The sequence below is a fragment of the Nesoenas mayeri genome (assembly GCF_963082525.1).
Source record: "Nesoenas mayeri genome assembly, chromosome: 13".
NCBI lineage: Eukaryota > Metazoa > Chordata > Aves > Columbiformes > Columbidae > Nesoenas > Nesoenas mayeri.
The window spans coordinates 2,096,948-2,114,870 of NC_137550.1; the positions used below are offsets into that span (position 1 = coordinate 2,096,948).

Below are 17,923 nucleotides of genomic sequence, written 5' to 3' on the forward strand. Positions count from 1 at the left end.
GTACCAAGGCAGCCTGTCCGTGCAATGTGCTTTTATGTGGGTGTCTCAGACTAAATTTATAAATGAAAGAACATAATAAATATTAAGAGCCAAACATTAATAGCTGCTCTAAGACTGGACACCAAACAACAGTATATTTTCAGGAAAGAACCTTGTAAACATGACTGTCTTTGATATGAAATGCCTCATGACAACCCATAAATTCACAGAAGAGACCCAAATCCTACTCATATGAGCCAAGACTGCTTCTGTTAAATGCACACACAGCAGCATAAATAATGTCATTATCTTCCCCCAAACCACTTAGGCAGCAGAGATTTGTACTCGTTGTGTTAAAGAAATGCCATTTTTATGGGCTAAGGCCTCTTTCTCTTTGTGCTCCCATCCCAGTAGTTTGCATTCATGTGAATGATGGCACATGGGGAAAGCAGACACAGTGGATGGATTTGCCCATATCCAAATTATTGATACTGATGACATTTGCTTCAGGTCTGAAGAATCACTTAGAGAGAACTGATCCCCTGGTACTGATAACTATTATCTTGTTCTTATGGTCATATAGTGTAAGCAAGTGGGGAGTTATTCTAATATGACTTTTAAGGCATTACTGATGAGGGAGAACTGGCTATAGAGATGCCTTCACGTTGTCTTCAGTGATGAACTAACACCTATTTGGTAGTTGAATGCATGGAGTTTGAAACACATGCTCTTTCATCTTTGTCTTGCATCTGCCTTTCAAATGTTTTGGTTTGTGACAATCGAAGAAAGTGTAGATACTAGCAAGAAAATGGTAGAAAGCAAATGCTTTCCACATTGCTACTGGAATGACGTGATGGGTGATAGGGATGCTATAGTGTGTTCCCAGCTGTCTCTTGGTGCTGGAAATAACAATCTGTGCCCATTTCAGATCCCCAGCAGGAAAGCCATTGCACACATCGGTGGGATGCTAACTCTGCTTGTGACTGCTGTACCACTTGTGTTTGACGGATTGCTCTTAAAACCTCACCCAAGGACAGCCAAGAAGCCCTGAGCTTTCTATAGCCCATGTGGGTCTTCCCTACCTGCTGTCAATTTACGTGGCTAGTCATTGCAATTCAAGTCCTCAATGGGCCCAGGAAACTATTGGAGGAGCCTTAAACTGACTCTGGAACAAGATGTTTCTGATAACAGGACAAGGGAGAAAAAGAAAGCAGTGCAAACTGCTCTAGATAAAGATGACACATTGCTCTGTGGGTTTGTTTTTTGTTGTTGTTTTTTTGAGGACTCTACATGTCAACAGGCCACACACTGAAGTGCAGCACCTCACACACAATGCTTAGTACAAACGCCTACATCTAATCACTGTACCCCACCCTGCTCTCACCAGTCCTCCCACTCCCCAAATACTCAGCTGGCTGAGAGCACCTCAATGCTGAACATTAGCTGCTTGAACTATTTATTTCATTAGCTGATATGCCTTATCCGTTGCAAAGCTGAAGTGGGTAGGCCTTGAGAGAAACTTTTGCTATAAAAAGGCATGACCACTGCTACTGCAAAAGACAGATGCTTCAGAGGAGAAATGAGATACCAAAATTCAATGAAGCACCCAAGATGACTCTCAACAACACATATTCAGCTGATGAAGTTGCTGAGTGGTTTTTAAGGAGCACTTCCCTATGATGATGATAAAAAAAAAAAAAATCAACTCTAGATGAGACACTGTCCTCCAAGTTCTGTTTGTTTCTTTTTGGTTTTGGATCAAGGAACTAACCAATTCAAACCCAGATGTGTTTTCATTTCATCTGAACAACCCAGAAAACCTATTTTCTTGCAGGAGCGTTTGTTCAAAATGAGAACAGTAAAAGCTCAGAGAGAAAATCAAGTTTGCGTCAATCAGCTATGTAAAGAGCCATGCTAATCCAATTGGGCACGAAACAACACAGCAAGTGCTGTCTTACACATCCAACTGCAAAATTATTCAATCAGTATCAGCTGCTTCCACTGCTAAATGGGCAACAACCCAATGTTATTTGGGGAGCAACCAAAGGAGGAGAGCACCAGGAAAAAAAAAAAAGGTCTGTGCACAGACTGGAGCAGAAATGAAGTTCCTGGCTGCTGTTATTTTGATGAGATATAACCTCTGCCTTTGTTACCTCCTGGGGCTTCTGGCCAGCCAGCATGAGATGGCTTTATATTTAAAAATATCAGTGATCATGTAATGGGCATTGAAATACTATGTTTTACCTTGATGAATGCAGCACATTAGAATTGGAGATGGGAGCTGGACTTGCAAGGCACCGACTGGTCTAACAGAGAAGGTGAAATGAACCATGAGCAAGGGAAAGAAGCAGGAGTAAAGCTGGCTTGGACCAGAACCAACCTCCAGCCCCAGCTCAGGGAGACCTGGCAGAAACCTCCAAAACATGCTCATCAGAGCAATTCAAGGTAATGCACAGTTCACACAACTGACCAGAGGCAGGAGGCTCAGGATGGCATTTCCTCCTCTGCGTGATGGGAGAAAGCAGCTCTTTGCTGATGCCCTTCCGCCATCTGCAGAGTCCCCTTCCTTCCTGCTCTGGTCTCCAACAGGACTTTTGCAGTGACAAGGGGCACAGCCCCACACTATGGCTGCCCCTGGCCAACACAATGCAAAGATTTTGTTCTGACTTGATCCAGAGGCTGGTCTGCATGTACCTCCCCACAGAGCGATGGGCATCAGGGCAGTCTATGGGAGGACCAAGACTGGACCTTCTGTTCTACAAATCCATGATGAACAGAGATACTCAGCTAAGCTTGTTCTAGGGGTTTTGGGTACTTTCAGGAAGTAGAGGACCTTAGCACATCTACAACTGGGTAGCATTTGGGCTATGGGTTTTCAGAACTACCACCAGGGCAAGAGTTATTGCATTAATAATATTGCTGAAAACCAGAGAAAGCACTAGAGAAAAACTATTGGAAAGAGTCCAATTGAGATTTGCCATTACTGGAAATAACTCCAGGTAGGTCTTCAATGTTCTGCCAGCAACTTAAGCCATTTAAACATCTACTAAAAACAAATCAGTGCATGGTGAACCTCTCCCACGGGAAACACAAGACAGGCAGCTAGAGCCCACCCTGCTACCCTGGGTACATCTGATGCGATCTTGCCCATTTCACCGTGTGCGAATGTTGGGCACAAGCATCTGGAGTGGGCCAAATGGTGCTAGAACCCTGACCTGCTGGACAGGTTTAAATTGGGTTAAAGTTTCTAGTCTAATTTTGTCCAAAAAAAGAGGTAAGAAGGGAAGAAGAATTAAAGAGAATGAGTGCACATAAGAGGTGGTGAAGGAACAGATGTTGTACCTCCGCAGCTAGAACTCACCCCAAAAAAAGATCAGAGCTATTTCAGGAACCACAAAATATAAAAGTTAGGCTGAAGCCTGCCTAGAAACCTGCCTAGTAACAGAGTGATAAATTAAGTACATCTACTTATGGTATCTATATGCTGCAGCTCTACAGGAGTGTTTAGGTAGTGAACGCTGGGCTTGGTCCTGGGACAACACTCCCTGCTCAGCAAACTCACGCTGAAGAAGGTCCTTGCTGCAGCAGGACACCCCCAACCCACTTTCTCACAGCATCACATCTATGGCATCCAGAAAATGTAATCCTAATAGATGGCCAGCAGCTAGCCCTTCCCAACAACCTGATCATTGCTACAATTTCAGTAGTATGCTTTTTTTTTCCCCCCTGTGTTTATAGAATTACACTAATTATGTATTTCTTTCACACAATATTTGTCTTATAGTGGTTTAATTAATTGGCTATATGCCATAATTAATCTTTTCAGTAAAGAGCTTTAAAAATCCCTCCTTTGGCATACTCTGCTCTTATTGTGCCCAGCTCATGTCTGGGTTCCCTGGTGTTTTTACCATCTTAGCCCCACATATCTGGTGAGGCGTGTCCTTGCCAAACATACAGAGAACTCCTTTGCATATCGTTGGGTTTGGGGGTCTTTTTTTTTTTTTCCTGTCTTTGACTGATGAATTCTTAGAGCTATTTGTTGAAGAATAAAAAGCAACCTTTCCTACAGAGTTTCTTTCCCAAGAGAATGTCAATACTTGTCAAACATATGAAAGCACGATCCTGTGCATGCTGCAGGGAAATGCAAAAATCAATTTGCATCTGTCATTTTCTAACTGCTTTTGGAAGTAGCAAAAAAGGAAGGCGAATGCCAAGGTCACCGGAGTCTCTGAACTCCAAAAATTGCCCTCCTCCTCTGACTAAGGTCTATTTTCCGGCTACCAACAAGACAATAATTTGAAAAACAGTTTACTTTCTCTTTCCTCATTATCCATCCTCATATTTTTAAATTTTTCTGACTGGCCTCTGAATGCAAGATTTTGAAGTGTTTGAACCACTATAACCTGCCAATGGCTGAAAGGCATAAAGCAAGGCGGGCATCTCTCAGGAGCTCTTTACTGCTCTTGCTCTTGAGGAAATGAAAAGGTAGAAGTTGTATCGCACCAGCTGAGGCATCTCTGCTGAAGTTTTTCATCTCGTACAGGCGCTAGCAACTCCATGGCCACTGGGTGTCAGCATCTGTGCTTGCACGCTGAGGAGGAGGAAAGCAGGTGCAGTATCGCTTCGGCCAGAATTCAGTATTTAGTGCATGAAAATGAAATAGATGGTGCTCTCACTGTAAAACAGATGAGTTTTTTTCTTTTTGTACCGCTAAACGGAGAAGTGTTGCACCTTTGCTCCATCACTCAGTGCCAGGTTGACTGCTAGGTAACATCACCCCTTGTGCCTCCTGACATCGCGACCATGGCACAGTGCTGCTGAGCTGATCAGAGCGGCATCTCCTACAGCATGTGTCAGCCAAAACCAGCCCATGCTCTCCCACCCCTGCTCGTGCCACCGAGCAACCACAGAAATACCCTATCAGCTCAAACCGGAGCCTCAGCTGACTGGGGACTGTGCCCTGCTCTAAGTCCCTGCCTTGCTCTGGCACCAGAACCTCCATCCCCAAGCCACCGTGGGTTTCAGCACCCATCGCCAAACCACCATGGGTTTCAGAACTCATCCCAAACCCACCATGGGTCTCAGCATCCATCCTGGAACCTCTGCAGCTCTCAGCACCCATCCCTGAGCCATGCAGCTCTAGGGAATACCTAGATCTTGTAAGGATGTAAAGCAGCACAGCCCTTCTGGCTTCAGCTTCTACATGTCCAGGCACTGGAAGTGCAGAAGAATCCTAGAATTTGGATTTGGGTTGGAGGGGACCTTCAACGTTCATCTAGTCCTTCTCTCCCGCAATGAGCTGGGACATCTTCAACCAGATCAGGTTGCTCAGAGACCCATCCAGCCTGGGGTTGAATGTCTCCAGGTACGGGCCATCTATCACCTCTCTGGGCAACCGCAGCCAGTACTTTACCATCCTCATTGTAAAACATTTCTTCATCATGTCTAGCCTGAATCTCACCTCTTTTAGTTTAAAACCATCACCTCTTCTGTCATAACATGCTCTGCTAAAAAGCCTGTCCCCATATTTCTTATAGGCTACCTTTAAGTACTGAAAGCAATAAGGTCTCTCTGGAGCCTTCTCTTCCCCAGCTCTCTCTGCCTGTCCTACTAGGAGTGGTGTTCCATCCCTCTGATAATCTAAAATCCAAAGAGCTTCATGGACCATGGCACGTTTGCAGCTCTCTGCCTTGTGCAGCAGGGTACACTTGAGAGCACTGTCAAACTCTTTATATCTGTGTAGAAGTTGAATTTTCTCAGGAGAGTCTGTGGTTCTCAGAGCTTCAAGGCAAACAAGTACAGCTGGTGCATGTGTTTAACAAAACAATTTGATGCAACATATTGTGGCTGAGCTGTCTGAACAGCTGAAACAGCTCTGCAAACCATCTGTGTCAAGATCTTCTTCCTGGAGTACAGGGAGATAGAACAACCAGCTGAGGAATGACGGCCACCACAAGGTTTGCACCAAAACTGAGTGTTTGCCTCCATGCTGTCCTGAGCAGCTTACCTTCTGTGCCAGATCCCCATCCAAACATATAATGGAACTGCTCTGCTCAGGAAATAAAAATCGCCACTTCAGCAAGTGTTATGCCAGCAGATGCATTTGGAAAACAAAACAAAACAGAAAAAAACAACAACAAAAAAAAAAAAAACAAAAAAAACCAAACCAAACAAACAAACAAACAAAAAAAACAACATCAAACAACTAATCTAACAATCCTAAACATGGCCTTGACATTTCCTTTTCTGATGTCTCTGCCCAAGCAACAGTTGCAGTGTTTAAGAAGGTCTCACTCCATGGAGCACAGCCCTACTGCAGCCCCTGGCAATGCACACGCTAATTTCCCACGCAAAGAGACTGTGCAGCAGCTCTGCCTTCTCTGAGACACTGGATAGGGCTGCATTGCCCTGATTTTGCTGGAAGGTGCAAAAGCTCACCCCAGGTTCCTGCAGCTGCAGTGGGGGCATTAGAGCCATGGTCAGCAGGAGTCGTTTTCATTTAGAAAACAAACAAATAAGAAGTAACGTGGGGTGTTTCATAAAGATGGACCCAAAATGCCTTGTGTTGTGATTTCAAATTGGGTCCATCTTTTTGAAACATCCTGTAAGTATCAGGGGGCTTTGTTATTGTTGTTACAGTTTTTTTGTTTGTATGTGTATTGTGTACTTTCTTTCCTTTTTTATTTTATTTTATTTTTTTTAACAAAGCAAGAACCAACTTACTTTAATAGAATTCACTTATCTAGATATCTTTATGATTTACGACCAAAGAATGGCAGAATGTTCTTCATTGGAATTCATGTGGTGGTGGAGAAAACATGCACACCAAACAGAAACATGATGTTCTTGGGAAAGGACGCTCTATATTTCAAGACTAAAATCTGTATACACATCAGTCCCTCCCCACCCAGGCAGAGGGTCAGGATCAGAGCACTGAAGAGCTATTTGCCTTGAAGATGCCAAGTGCCCCATGTGAATGTGTGTCACTGTAAGTTTCCAACCATCCCCAGCTCCATCTAGCCTCGGATTTTCTGTCAATCCCCCTGTGTGCTGACTGCTGTGGCAGCCCACAGCAAGCCTTTTCTGCCAGTCTGCTTGGGCAAAACCCAGTCTTCGCAAGGACTGCAGCCTTGCAGCTGCCCTTGGACAGGTTGACCTCCCCTCACCAACCACCACTCCCTGAGTGGCCACGACACACAAGTGCAACTTCGCTAACAGCAAACAGCTGCAAAGAATTGTTTAAACCATCCAGTGTGAACAGCTTTCCCCATGGAACTGCTACAGAAAATTGACACAGAAGAAGAAAACAGAGACAATTGAAACAGGTTCCCATCCTGCCCTCCAGGTACCCAAACATCCCTCACACCCTCTCAGGGTCTGACCACAGAGCTGGGGCTGCCCAGGGAGCCACTGTGCCACCCGGAGGTCCCCATCTGATGCATAAAGCCACGAGAGAATAGCCCTTGCCTTTTATGTAATGGTGTCCAAGCTCTTAACTGTTGAACTGGAAATATGTTGCAGCCTTTGGGACTCTCAAATTGGTCTTGGCTGGTAGCTGACCAGAACTTTGTGCCCATGCTGTCAATTTATTTAGAAACACTCATACTGAGAAAACAATAACCTTGCTGCCTGCCAGGTTCAGCTGAGTCCACTTTCAATAAGAGAGAACTTAAAAGGCCAACAACACAATATGTTTTACTGAAGCAAAAAGCGTGAAGTTCCTGGCTGCACAGTTGCAAGTGCACCAACAAAGAAAAGCATTTAAAAAGTCAGACAGTGCAAGCAAAAAGCAAGCTCTCAGCTCTTAAAGCTGCTCACCAGTGTTTCCTCAACTACATCAGCTAATGGAAGCCCAACAGGACATTACCCCAATGCTGCAGCTCTTCAGAGCAGGCTGAGACTGCCTCCAATAATACAAAAAATGCTGTCGTGGGTAAATAAAACTTACGTGTCTGTGTGCAGTCAGGATTGGGCTAGCCAAGCTGGTTGATTCTGGATGCTTCTGAGAATGAAATATTGCTTCATACAATTTGGGGCTGGCTTAGGGCTGGGAAAACAGAGCCTTCACAATCCCTTAACTTCATATTCTCCTTGCAGGAGATGCATTGACTTGGCACAGCCTCACCTGCTTTCCTCCAAAATTGTGACATTTTTTATGGCTTTGGTAGGACTTGGAAGGACTGTAGCACAAAAATAGTGTTCTTGCTTCAAGATGTTTGTTCCTCCCACACTTTGGGACACGTTGACGGAGAGGTCAGGAGTGCTGCTGTGCAGATGGCTGGCTTGCTGCCCAATTTCCACCAGCTGGGAGGCTGAGGACATACGGGCTGAGCTGGGTCCTCCTGCTGTACCCCTATAGCATAAATTCCTGTGTGAATGCAATAGCTGAGCCCTCAATAAGCTTTTAAGTTGTTACTGCTGCCTCGACAGAAAGTACAGTTCCAGACCTGGAATATTCCACTTGTTAGAAACCTGCTTCTGATTCCTAGTTTATTTCTGGCCCTTTTTGTTTGCCAGTGTTTTCCTCTAGCCTAAATAGCTCCTCTTCCTCCTTAGCTCCTTCCTTCCTCCAAGCACTCCCCAATGTCCTGATGGAGATCTTTCCTCACTGATTTTTGGCTGCTAGGAGGAACAAGCCAAGCTTTCTACTTCTGATAAAAAGGGCTCTCTATGCCCCTGCCTGGACTTGTGTCCCCCCACCATAATTATGACCAGGGCTGCTGCTGAGGCCCAACACACAGTCTCATCTATTTTTTAAAGCAAAAATGCCAACTAATTACAGTACAACTGGCAACAACATTCATGTACTCAAGGAGTAAAGAACTGGCTAGGGAAAAACACTGTTTGTTCACCACAGTTTGTTGCATCACCTGCTTTGTTGCACAAAGTTGGTAAAGCATCCTACCACTTTGTTAAATGCCATTGTAGGACAGCCTGGTAGAGGACACAGGCAGTTTTCTCTTTAGCAACACCCATGAAAGGTGCAAGATAGACCAAATGCTCATTTAATGGTTAGCTCACCTGTGTGCCAGTCTAGTGGCTGTGCTGCAAAAAGAAGGGGGAGCTGAGTGGGCTAAACATTGCCATGGCTTCACGGGGGAATCACTGTGACCTGTGGATTCTCTCTGAAGACATTTTGGGATGTGAACTATGGGTGCCTAGAGGGGAGGTACCCTCAACGCAGGTGAAATTTCAGCTGAGGTTTTGCACTCACCTGTTGCTTTGAGCAGTATCATGATCATTGGGAAGGGTGGGCACCGAAGTCTTCCTCCTCAAAAAGTCACAGAAATAGCTGTTCTAGGCTTCAGTCAGGAAAAAGGAGCCCTATTAAAATCTTCTGTAGCTTTGAAGAGCATCCAGCACCAGCATCCCCTTGTTTTTCTGCAGGAGGAGACACTGAGAACAGCACCACACACAAATGAAGAACTGCTCTAGGTTTTAACAAATGCAATCAGGCAGTGGTCTAACGGGCACCAGCCTACAGAGAAATTTTAGTGTTCCAGCAATTTAAATATCTCAAAATGCCACAATTAGATCCTATTAAAAACATATGTTGGATAATTAGGCTGTATTTTAATTAAACATTAATTTATCCAATTTGTTGTTGAACTAATTACAAGCCAAACACAGGAAAACTCAGTACAGTGGTTTTAACGTGCCTCTGTGTGATGCTCTGTGATTCCTTTTTCAAGTCACCTGAGTGTTGGTAGCCCACTGGAGCAAAAAAGCAGCAGCTGTTGTCCCAGGAAACTGCTGGGGAAATTGTATTTATAGGCTAAAACATCCTTTGTTTTTTTGGGGGAAGCAGAACATAAGACAACATTCATGAGAGATATAACAACTATTGCTTCACAGTCTCAATTTTCCACAATAACTTTTCACCCCTTGGCTGCTGTGAGTCTTCCAGCACCCCGGAGCAATCAGTTACTGGACTTGTGTCACCACTTCTCTACTTGCTAGATCCCTCCCTGAATCTCTAAATTTGTGGCCCAGGAGGACAAGCTTCTGCAACCTTTTCTGCAGTTGCACTTGCTCAGCATAGAGTAAAGCCTGCTGGGCAGGACACCAGGACATGCTGTGCTGGATTGTAAAACAAGAACTATCCCAGGGAGAGCTGCAGGAGGGCTGCCCGTGCAGCTCAGGGCTCCTTCCCATATACCGACACTGCCTCCTGCCATCAGTAGAATCCATGATTTAGGAGTGTTTTAAGCAAAATTTTTCAGTGCATAGCTCATGCACTTGACTGTTCATTAAAGATCTGCTGGTGTGGTTCTTTAATTGGCAAGTGTACCACGCTACATTGCTTGTCTGTCTCATACATATATATCCATATATATCTCTATATATCTATATCTCTAAAATCACTCACCTGAAGACTCTCCATCTTCTTACAGGATTGCAGTGTCCCTGCACAGCCAAAAGAGAATGACACATCACACAGATATTTTGTTGACTTCTGACAACTTCAGAGCACAAGTTTCAGTGTGGGTAAAAGCAAACAAGCAGAAGACCTGAGACTTAAAGAAAAATGAGAGAGAGACAGTAACAGTCAATAACAACTTTGTAGTTAAAAATGAAAAAAATCAAAGCATTTTTTGGTACATGCACCCCCACCACCACATGATCACTAGAACAGCACACATTTCACGGTGACACCTAGAGCCACATTTATCTTCTCATCACAGGTTTCTTCACCAGCTGTTCTGCTATTCCTGCTTTTTCAAGGGAAGACTGAAGCATGATGATACCGCCTGCTGCTCTCTGGAAACTCTGAGATGTGTGTGTTCATGTGTGCAGATGTGTGTGTACATCTGTCCATCTCTGTTCCTCTGCTGCATCTGCCTAAGGCTTGGTGGTCTTTGCATATTTTTTTCCCAGGAAAAAGCCTCTGATGCCTTTTCCACTCCAGTCTGAAATGGAGGCAAAGACAAGTGCAGCTCTTGGCTTGGCACATAGCTATCCTAAGGATACTGTGACCCAGGGAGGAAACCAATCCAAGAGACATATGGATCTTTTTCACGTGACAGACACTGCTTTTGGAATGCCAGATAAGCATAGTTTGTCTGCAAGATCATACACCCATCATTACTTCAAAGTCAAACCATATTTCTGATGAGCTGTGTGTGGTTTGCTTTTTTTTTTTTCTTTAAAAGATGATTTTCCTTTGGAATTTATGTCTCCATATCCAGGGCCCTCGTGGCTCCAGCACATCAGATGACTACAGTCAGCCTGCTGACTTGCAAGGGAAGAGCACTGACCACACTCCATGCCGGTGATGGATCTCTTTGTAGGGCTGTCCAGAAGAAAGGCCCTAGTGGCTGACATGAGTGTCTCTATAAAGAAAAAGACACTAACCCCACTGCTCACACTGACTACTCACACATCACCTAACATTAACATATTAAAATTATCACTCAGATAAAAACTATTGCTGACTCACAAGTCACTAAAACAAGCCATGCTGAGGTGGAATGCCTTGAGGCTCCTCAGCATTGGCTCTGAACCATATCACCTCCCAGGTGCCACAGCCTCTGGGTAGCTGCTCTGATCTTCAGCAAGCACAGAACCAAAGGAGCAGCTCTTTGTCCTCAAAGGACATCCTTTCAGGCCCCCAAAATTCCCCAAAGCCACCACAGCTGACTTCATGGATGCTATATCCCAGACTTGGCCGTATAGTGCAATGTCACAGATGCAGATGAGCCAACTCACATTTAGAAACCAGGTTGCTCCACCACCAGACTTGGTGCCTGAGCAAACATGGCCAGCCTTGCATCTGGCCTCTGGTGGGGAAAGCTGCAAGCCCAGAGAGCTCAGGAAGGTGCTACTTCAGGGGCTGATGCCACAAGTAGACTCCTTGGCCCAAGTCAAACAGGGTGGTCTGTTTGCTGGGTAGGAGGCTCTATGTGCACACTTGATCTTGCAGGCAGCCTGCACATCTCCCATCTGGTTTGAGAAACAAAAGCAACCAACACAATTCAGCCTATAGCACCAAGGAACTATTTTCACTTGTTCAGTCCAAACTCAAAACAAACCACCACCAAACACGCTTTTTGTAAGACATAACCATACCTGAGCTGAAGTTTGAGGACTCACACAAAACTTCCAGGCAGCCTCAGGGCAGGGCTTCTTGAGGCACCACCATGGTTAATGACTACAGCACAGGACAAACAAAGCTGCTGTGGGAACAACCTGGCTTTGGTTAAGTTGTAGAGAACTAAATCCATCCCTCAAACTGAGGTAATTTTAAAAGTGTCAATTTTAGCAGTTAGTCCTGGAGGGAGCAAGGACAAGACAGGGAATAGTTTATTGCCATCTTTGTATTTAAAAAGTTTTGGGATTGGAAGAGTTGGGATATCTGCAGACATTAATTTCTGTGATTAAGCAACCGTGGGTCATACTTCAAGTGTGGGAGGAGAAATGAAATTTATCCTCCTCCTTATCATCATTTTTATTGTTGTTTCATGGTTTTTTGGTTTTTGGTCAGGACATAGTTTTCACTCAGGAAAGATTTTAAATAGGGACAGATGAAAGAAAGAGAGGGCAGGTTCATTTATTTATTTTCTGATAGACCATGAAAAAAAATTAAGAGTGATTAAACCAACAAACTTTCTTTAATAAATTAATAGCAGCATCACAAAACCCTGATGTGAATGACCCAAAGGAAGCTGGGTAACTGACAGTATTTAACCATTCACAAAAATGTTATCACCCACTGGCCAGGAGAGAACACAGGCACTGTAAGGCAGTTCCCTTGTCTGCTTATCTAAACAAGTGACATTCATTGGTACGGGTCCAGCTGAGCCCCAATGCTTGACATACTTACAGTTCTGGTACTGAATGTTTTTAAATAATTTATAAAAATTGTGTAAATTCTCTATTCCCTTCCTATTATTTACATCCAGATATAGTAGGTTCCCTTTTTCCCCTTAGAACAGAACCAGCAAGGATAAGACATGAAGGCTCCTATGCAAAGACAATGCCTGTGTATGGTCTTCCACTGAGTCTGAGAATGTTGTGGAAAATGAGCTATTCACTCATGTGCTAGAAGCTACTGTAATTCAACTTATTGCTGAATGCTTTCAGAGTCCGTGGTTGGCTTTTAAATATATATATATGTATATGTATATATATGTACACACTCACACATATATATATACACACATGTTTGGAAAAGATACGCTGTGAATTCACCTAAGGGGAAAAAAAAAAAAAAAAGAGAACTTGAAAAGCAATGTGATCTTCCTGACTTTTTCATTACTGTTTGAGATAGTTAAATCTGACTTACAGCAAAGGGCAGTCACCAAAGGCACAAGTTTGTGTCTCTGGCCAGTCCTTTTCCTGCTGATTACCAGACCTTTTTAGAGAGGCAAGTGGATTCCTGAGCATTCAAGCTCCTGGCAGTAGCAGCAGGCGGGCACATGGTGCATCTCTGCTGCCTTCTGCAAGCAGCAAGCCATGCTCTGCACTGAAATACCTCACCTATCTGCATGGAAGTTACCCAGGAGGGGATGAGGAAGAAGAAAGGACCATCAACATCAACACATCAGTCTGGGAGAAACCCAGCAGCAGATGCAACCCATATGTTGTGTTTTGGCAGTGGCCTCAGCGAGGTTGTTGCTGTAGACAGCAATGTAACAACACAACATTATACTAAAGCACTAGTAGAATTTTCCATTTCTTCTACAAGACAATTTTGGTGGGATGAACTCAGCAAGCTTAGAGTACAAGCAGTTCATGTTAGTAAAATGCAATTTATCTGTGCTTAGTGTAAGCTTTTCTGTTCTGAGGATTTTCATAGCCAGAGGCTGTCAGTGATGCTAAGTGCATCCATGTTCAATGTGCACTGCAGCATTTGTGCATTAGTTAATGAAGATGTAAAAACCTTATGGGTGATATCTGGCATTAGACAATACTCTACACAAGGAAAATTGCATGACAGGCATCACCCCAGAGACACAGTGCCAGAAAGACACAATGCCTTGAGGGTTTATCTACACAGGAACACAGAGAAAAATTAATTCAAATTATACATGGTGTGAATTAAAAGCAGATTACTTAAACTCCATTAAATCCCAATGTGGACACTTTCATTAAGATTCATGTAATTTAATTTACTTAGGGAGTGAAATGAAATAAATAAAATTTAAAAGTTAATCCAGATTTATCTTCCATGTAGACTAGCTCCAGGTCTGCCTTGCTGTCCTTGTTGATTGTTCCCTTTTGAACCATGTCACCAGCAAATTATTCCAGTCACATACTCTGTCCAGCTCTGCCCATCCCCTCCTGAAACAGGAGAAAGAAGCAGAGACCCTCATTTATTCCTCTCCTGAGCATCTCCCAGGGATGTGTATTCTGCACCTCACCACCTGACCCTGACCAGCACCACATGCACAGCAGCTTCTGGTCGACACCCAAAGCTGTTTTTCTTCACCAGCACTGCAAGTCCCACGATGCTGAAAAATAAAAGCAGATGCTGAACAAGCTAAGGAATAAATAGATGCGAGGACCAAGAAGACAAGAGCTCTTACAAAGTCAGAGTGCTCTTCTACAGTTTAACCAAAGACCCTGATCACCCAAGCAATCTGTGAAGTCAGTGCCACGCACACTGAGCACAGCTTACTCCATCCCAGAGCTGATGATTATCTATAAGACCAAAGGAGGGCTTTTTATAAATCTGAGGCACTCCAGTTATAAAATGGTTGAAGCAGATAACTGGGGTTCTGTTTCTCATACTTCTCCAAGTGTGCAAGTGATCCCAGTCAGGATCACAAAACCACACCAGAACTTCATTCCCCACCTTCCTTCGGGAAACTGGAGCCTCCTGGGGAACAGAAAGAAAATGGCAGGATTGGAGAGGGAGTCAACATTTAACAGAGGTCCCTTGAAGTGCAAGATTGCCCCAGCATGGCAGCAAGGCACTACCCGTAACAGAACATGTCTGGCCAGGTGCCAGGTGTCTCTCTGCCAGGTTTCTGTACAGTCCTTACACGGCGCAAGTAGGGGTGAGGATTTAAAGTACATATTTACTGTCAACTTGAAAAAGAAAGTTATACTGATCAAGTCTAATAGCATGTATTTGATATATAAATATTAACGTGCCATTCTGGACTCCAGCAAATGCCACCTGAGATAAATATTCAGCATTTTTGTTCATGCACTGGAAGAAGAATTCAAACGTTTTGTCCATGACATATGCAAAGTAACTAATAGTTCTGATCTAATATTAACAGTAAATATAGAACCTTAAACTTCACTGCAGTATATTAATATATATGATTTTAAGTACTGGACTGGAAAGACGACTCTCCGTTTTACTTAAAAAAAAAAAAAGCTTTGTTCAGAATGCAATATTTACATTGTCCTTTGAACAACACTTACATTTTTACACAATATATTTTGGCTACAGATACACTGTAGCAAAAGGCTGTGTGAGCCACCTTTATACACAGCTCACTCTTTCGCTTACAACATTACAGCTGTTTATAGAGAGCTCTGAAGTCCCTGGTTGCATTTCAAGGCCCTCCTCAGCTTCATCTAGTTCCATGCTATTGAGTTCATTGCCATTTCGATAACTAGTTAAAGTCAGGTCTTTCCCATATAAAGCTGTTGAAGTAACATTCAGACACTGGTTCTGCCGCAGTGCTGATTTTTTACTGGTCTTGTATAGGCAACGGATGTAATTGGAAAAAGCCCTGCGGTACGTTTTATTGAAGAGTGTGTATACGAGGGGATTAATCCCAGAGCAAACATATCCCACCCAAACAAACACATCGAGGAGTTCACTCAAGAGGTCTTTATCGCAGGCTTCCTTGCAAAGGACAGACATGACATTAGTGATGAAAAATGGGCACCACATGATGAGGAACAAAAAGAAGACTATGCCCAGGACCTTGGAGGCTCTTCGCTCGTTGTTGATGGACTGCATAGTTCCTTTCCGAAAAAGCACTGCCTCCTTATTTACAGGAGAGTTCAAGTGAGATGCCCCCTCATGATTGTGAAGCATTGAAATGTTCTCTGTGTTGTTTTCCTTCTTGAGACAGTTTACACTGCTCCTCCTCTGCCTGGGCACCTCTCCACACATGAACACTGTTGCCTGTCTCTGCAGCACCTGGATGGTCAAGCAATACGTGATCACCATGATGATGAGAGGGATGAAGAACGCCATGAAGGATCCAATGAGGACGAAGTTCTCGTCGTTGAGGACGCAGGTAGCATTTACGAACACCCTGGAGTCATCCTGCAAACCCATGACTGGGATAGGCATAGATATCCCTAGAAGAACAAGATCAAAAAAGAGACAGTTACCTGGACGAACAGGGCTCCAAAGAGGCAGCAGAGATGGTGTAGGTCCTGCACATATTCAGCCCACTGCCTAAAGCTGTTTGAAAGAGAAATTATTTCTCCCAAGTGGAAGGGAGAACCTTGTGCAACAATAATCCTGGGAGCACAGCTCCAGGACATGCACACCCTTCACTAGAAACAACTGCAGCTTTGCTGGGCTCCATAGCTGACACAGCTAATGCAGTGTAACTGGTTTATCAAGTTATTTTTCTAGCATATATGTGATTTGTGTAGAAAAGGCAGTCATTACCCTGCTCTGTTCCAGTTGGCCAGTCCATGCTTGCCATTAGAAGGGGGGTTTAAAGTCACTGACATAAGACAGATAGCAGCAAACTTTAAAGAGGAAAGTTATCAAAATGCAAAAGAATTACAGCTATAAAGATTTAGAAGCAAGTCTCTTAAATACATTAAAATAATCCTGATGGAAAAATGGCCACTTCTCTCATGGTATCATAGACACATGGTAGAAAAGCTTACGGCTTTTCCTTATCAACTATCTCAGTGCAAGCAGACAGTGACTTCTGCAAGGTCTGCCTGCCCAGGCATGTCATCCACAAGCAGTGTGAAACTGAGAAGTACCACATACACAGTCTTGCTTGAATTCTTAGAGAAGGCAATTACATAGTCACATGAAAAGGCTGCAGCATCTATCTGCCTGATTCCTATCCTTCTATCATGAATACAGGGCTAAAAACTGGAACAGACAACATGAGAGTAGAAAAGGTGTAGCTAAAATGGTAATCAGATTGACATGATGGTCTGAAATCAGAACTTCAGCTACAAGCCCTGTGGCTGAAAGGAAGAAAACTTAAAATGATTCAATTATAATAAGAACTGGAGCACAGCTTCTAGCTACTCCTAAGCACTAAGCAGACTAATAAGCCTCTGGAATCACTGCACTTGACAAGGCAGTTTCTCTTCTATCCTCATGGCACAGCACTTTCTACAGTCATGGGCTTAGTGGCAGATGAGTGAGATTAAGAACATTTTGGATCCTTTTTCCTCTTCAGCATCACCCAGGACAGTTTGTTTGCCTGGGATTTCAGGACATCAGGCCTTTCTGAAGCAGAAGCCCTGCATGGAAGGTCTCTGCAGATGGCTGTGTGTCCATGCTGTTTGGCACATTGGCAGAGCAATTAGCATCTCAAGCCTGGAGCACAACTGTCCAGGACTGCACAAGGTAGCCCACACCCACAGCTAGCTACTGGCTTCTCCCTTGCAGAGTGAAGGAATGAAAGAATGAAAGCATTTTGAATACCTCTAGTTGAGATGCATTTACCTAATGTCCCCAAACACTGCTTTCCTCTAAGGAATATATATCTGTATAGCTGCTCTATCATACCATGTGAAAGTCATTAGCAATTTACTGTGGGGACAGACAGAAGAGGGAATGCAAGACTCATGTGAGATTACTGGATCTCACTTGAATATTCTTCATGCATACTGAGATCCAAGCTTTGTCCCTTGATCTATGGATCTCAGTCCCATAACAGGACAGACCCAAAACCTTCCAAAGAATTTTGTCTAGACATAGCCAAAACCAACAAAAGCAACAACATGTTTTGGAAAACCACAACCTATGTGTACGTGAGAACATGGAAAA

The 17,923-nt window shown here is 43.7% G+C and overlaps 1 protein-coding gene across 1 annotated transcript in view; it reads right to left on the reverse strand.

The window, feature by feature from the left end:
• Window positions 1-15,337: 15,337 nt before the first annotated feature.
• The window catches only part of HTR2C (5-hydroxytryptamine receptor 2C), a gene marked incomplete at its 5' end in the record, with an annotated part of 40,421 nt that continues 37,835 nt past the window's right edge, over window positions 15,338-17,923 (reverse strand). The window contains one exon of the mRNA XM_080352523.1: window positions 15,338-16,251. Coding sequence (XP_080208649.1) covers window positions 15,419-16,251 — 833 coding nt within the window. The 3' untranslated portion in view covers window positions 15,338-15,418. The remainder of the gene's footprint in view (window positions 16,252-17,923) is intronic.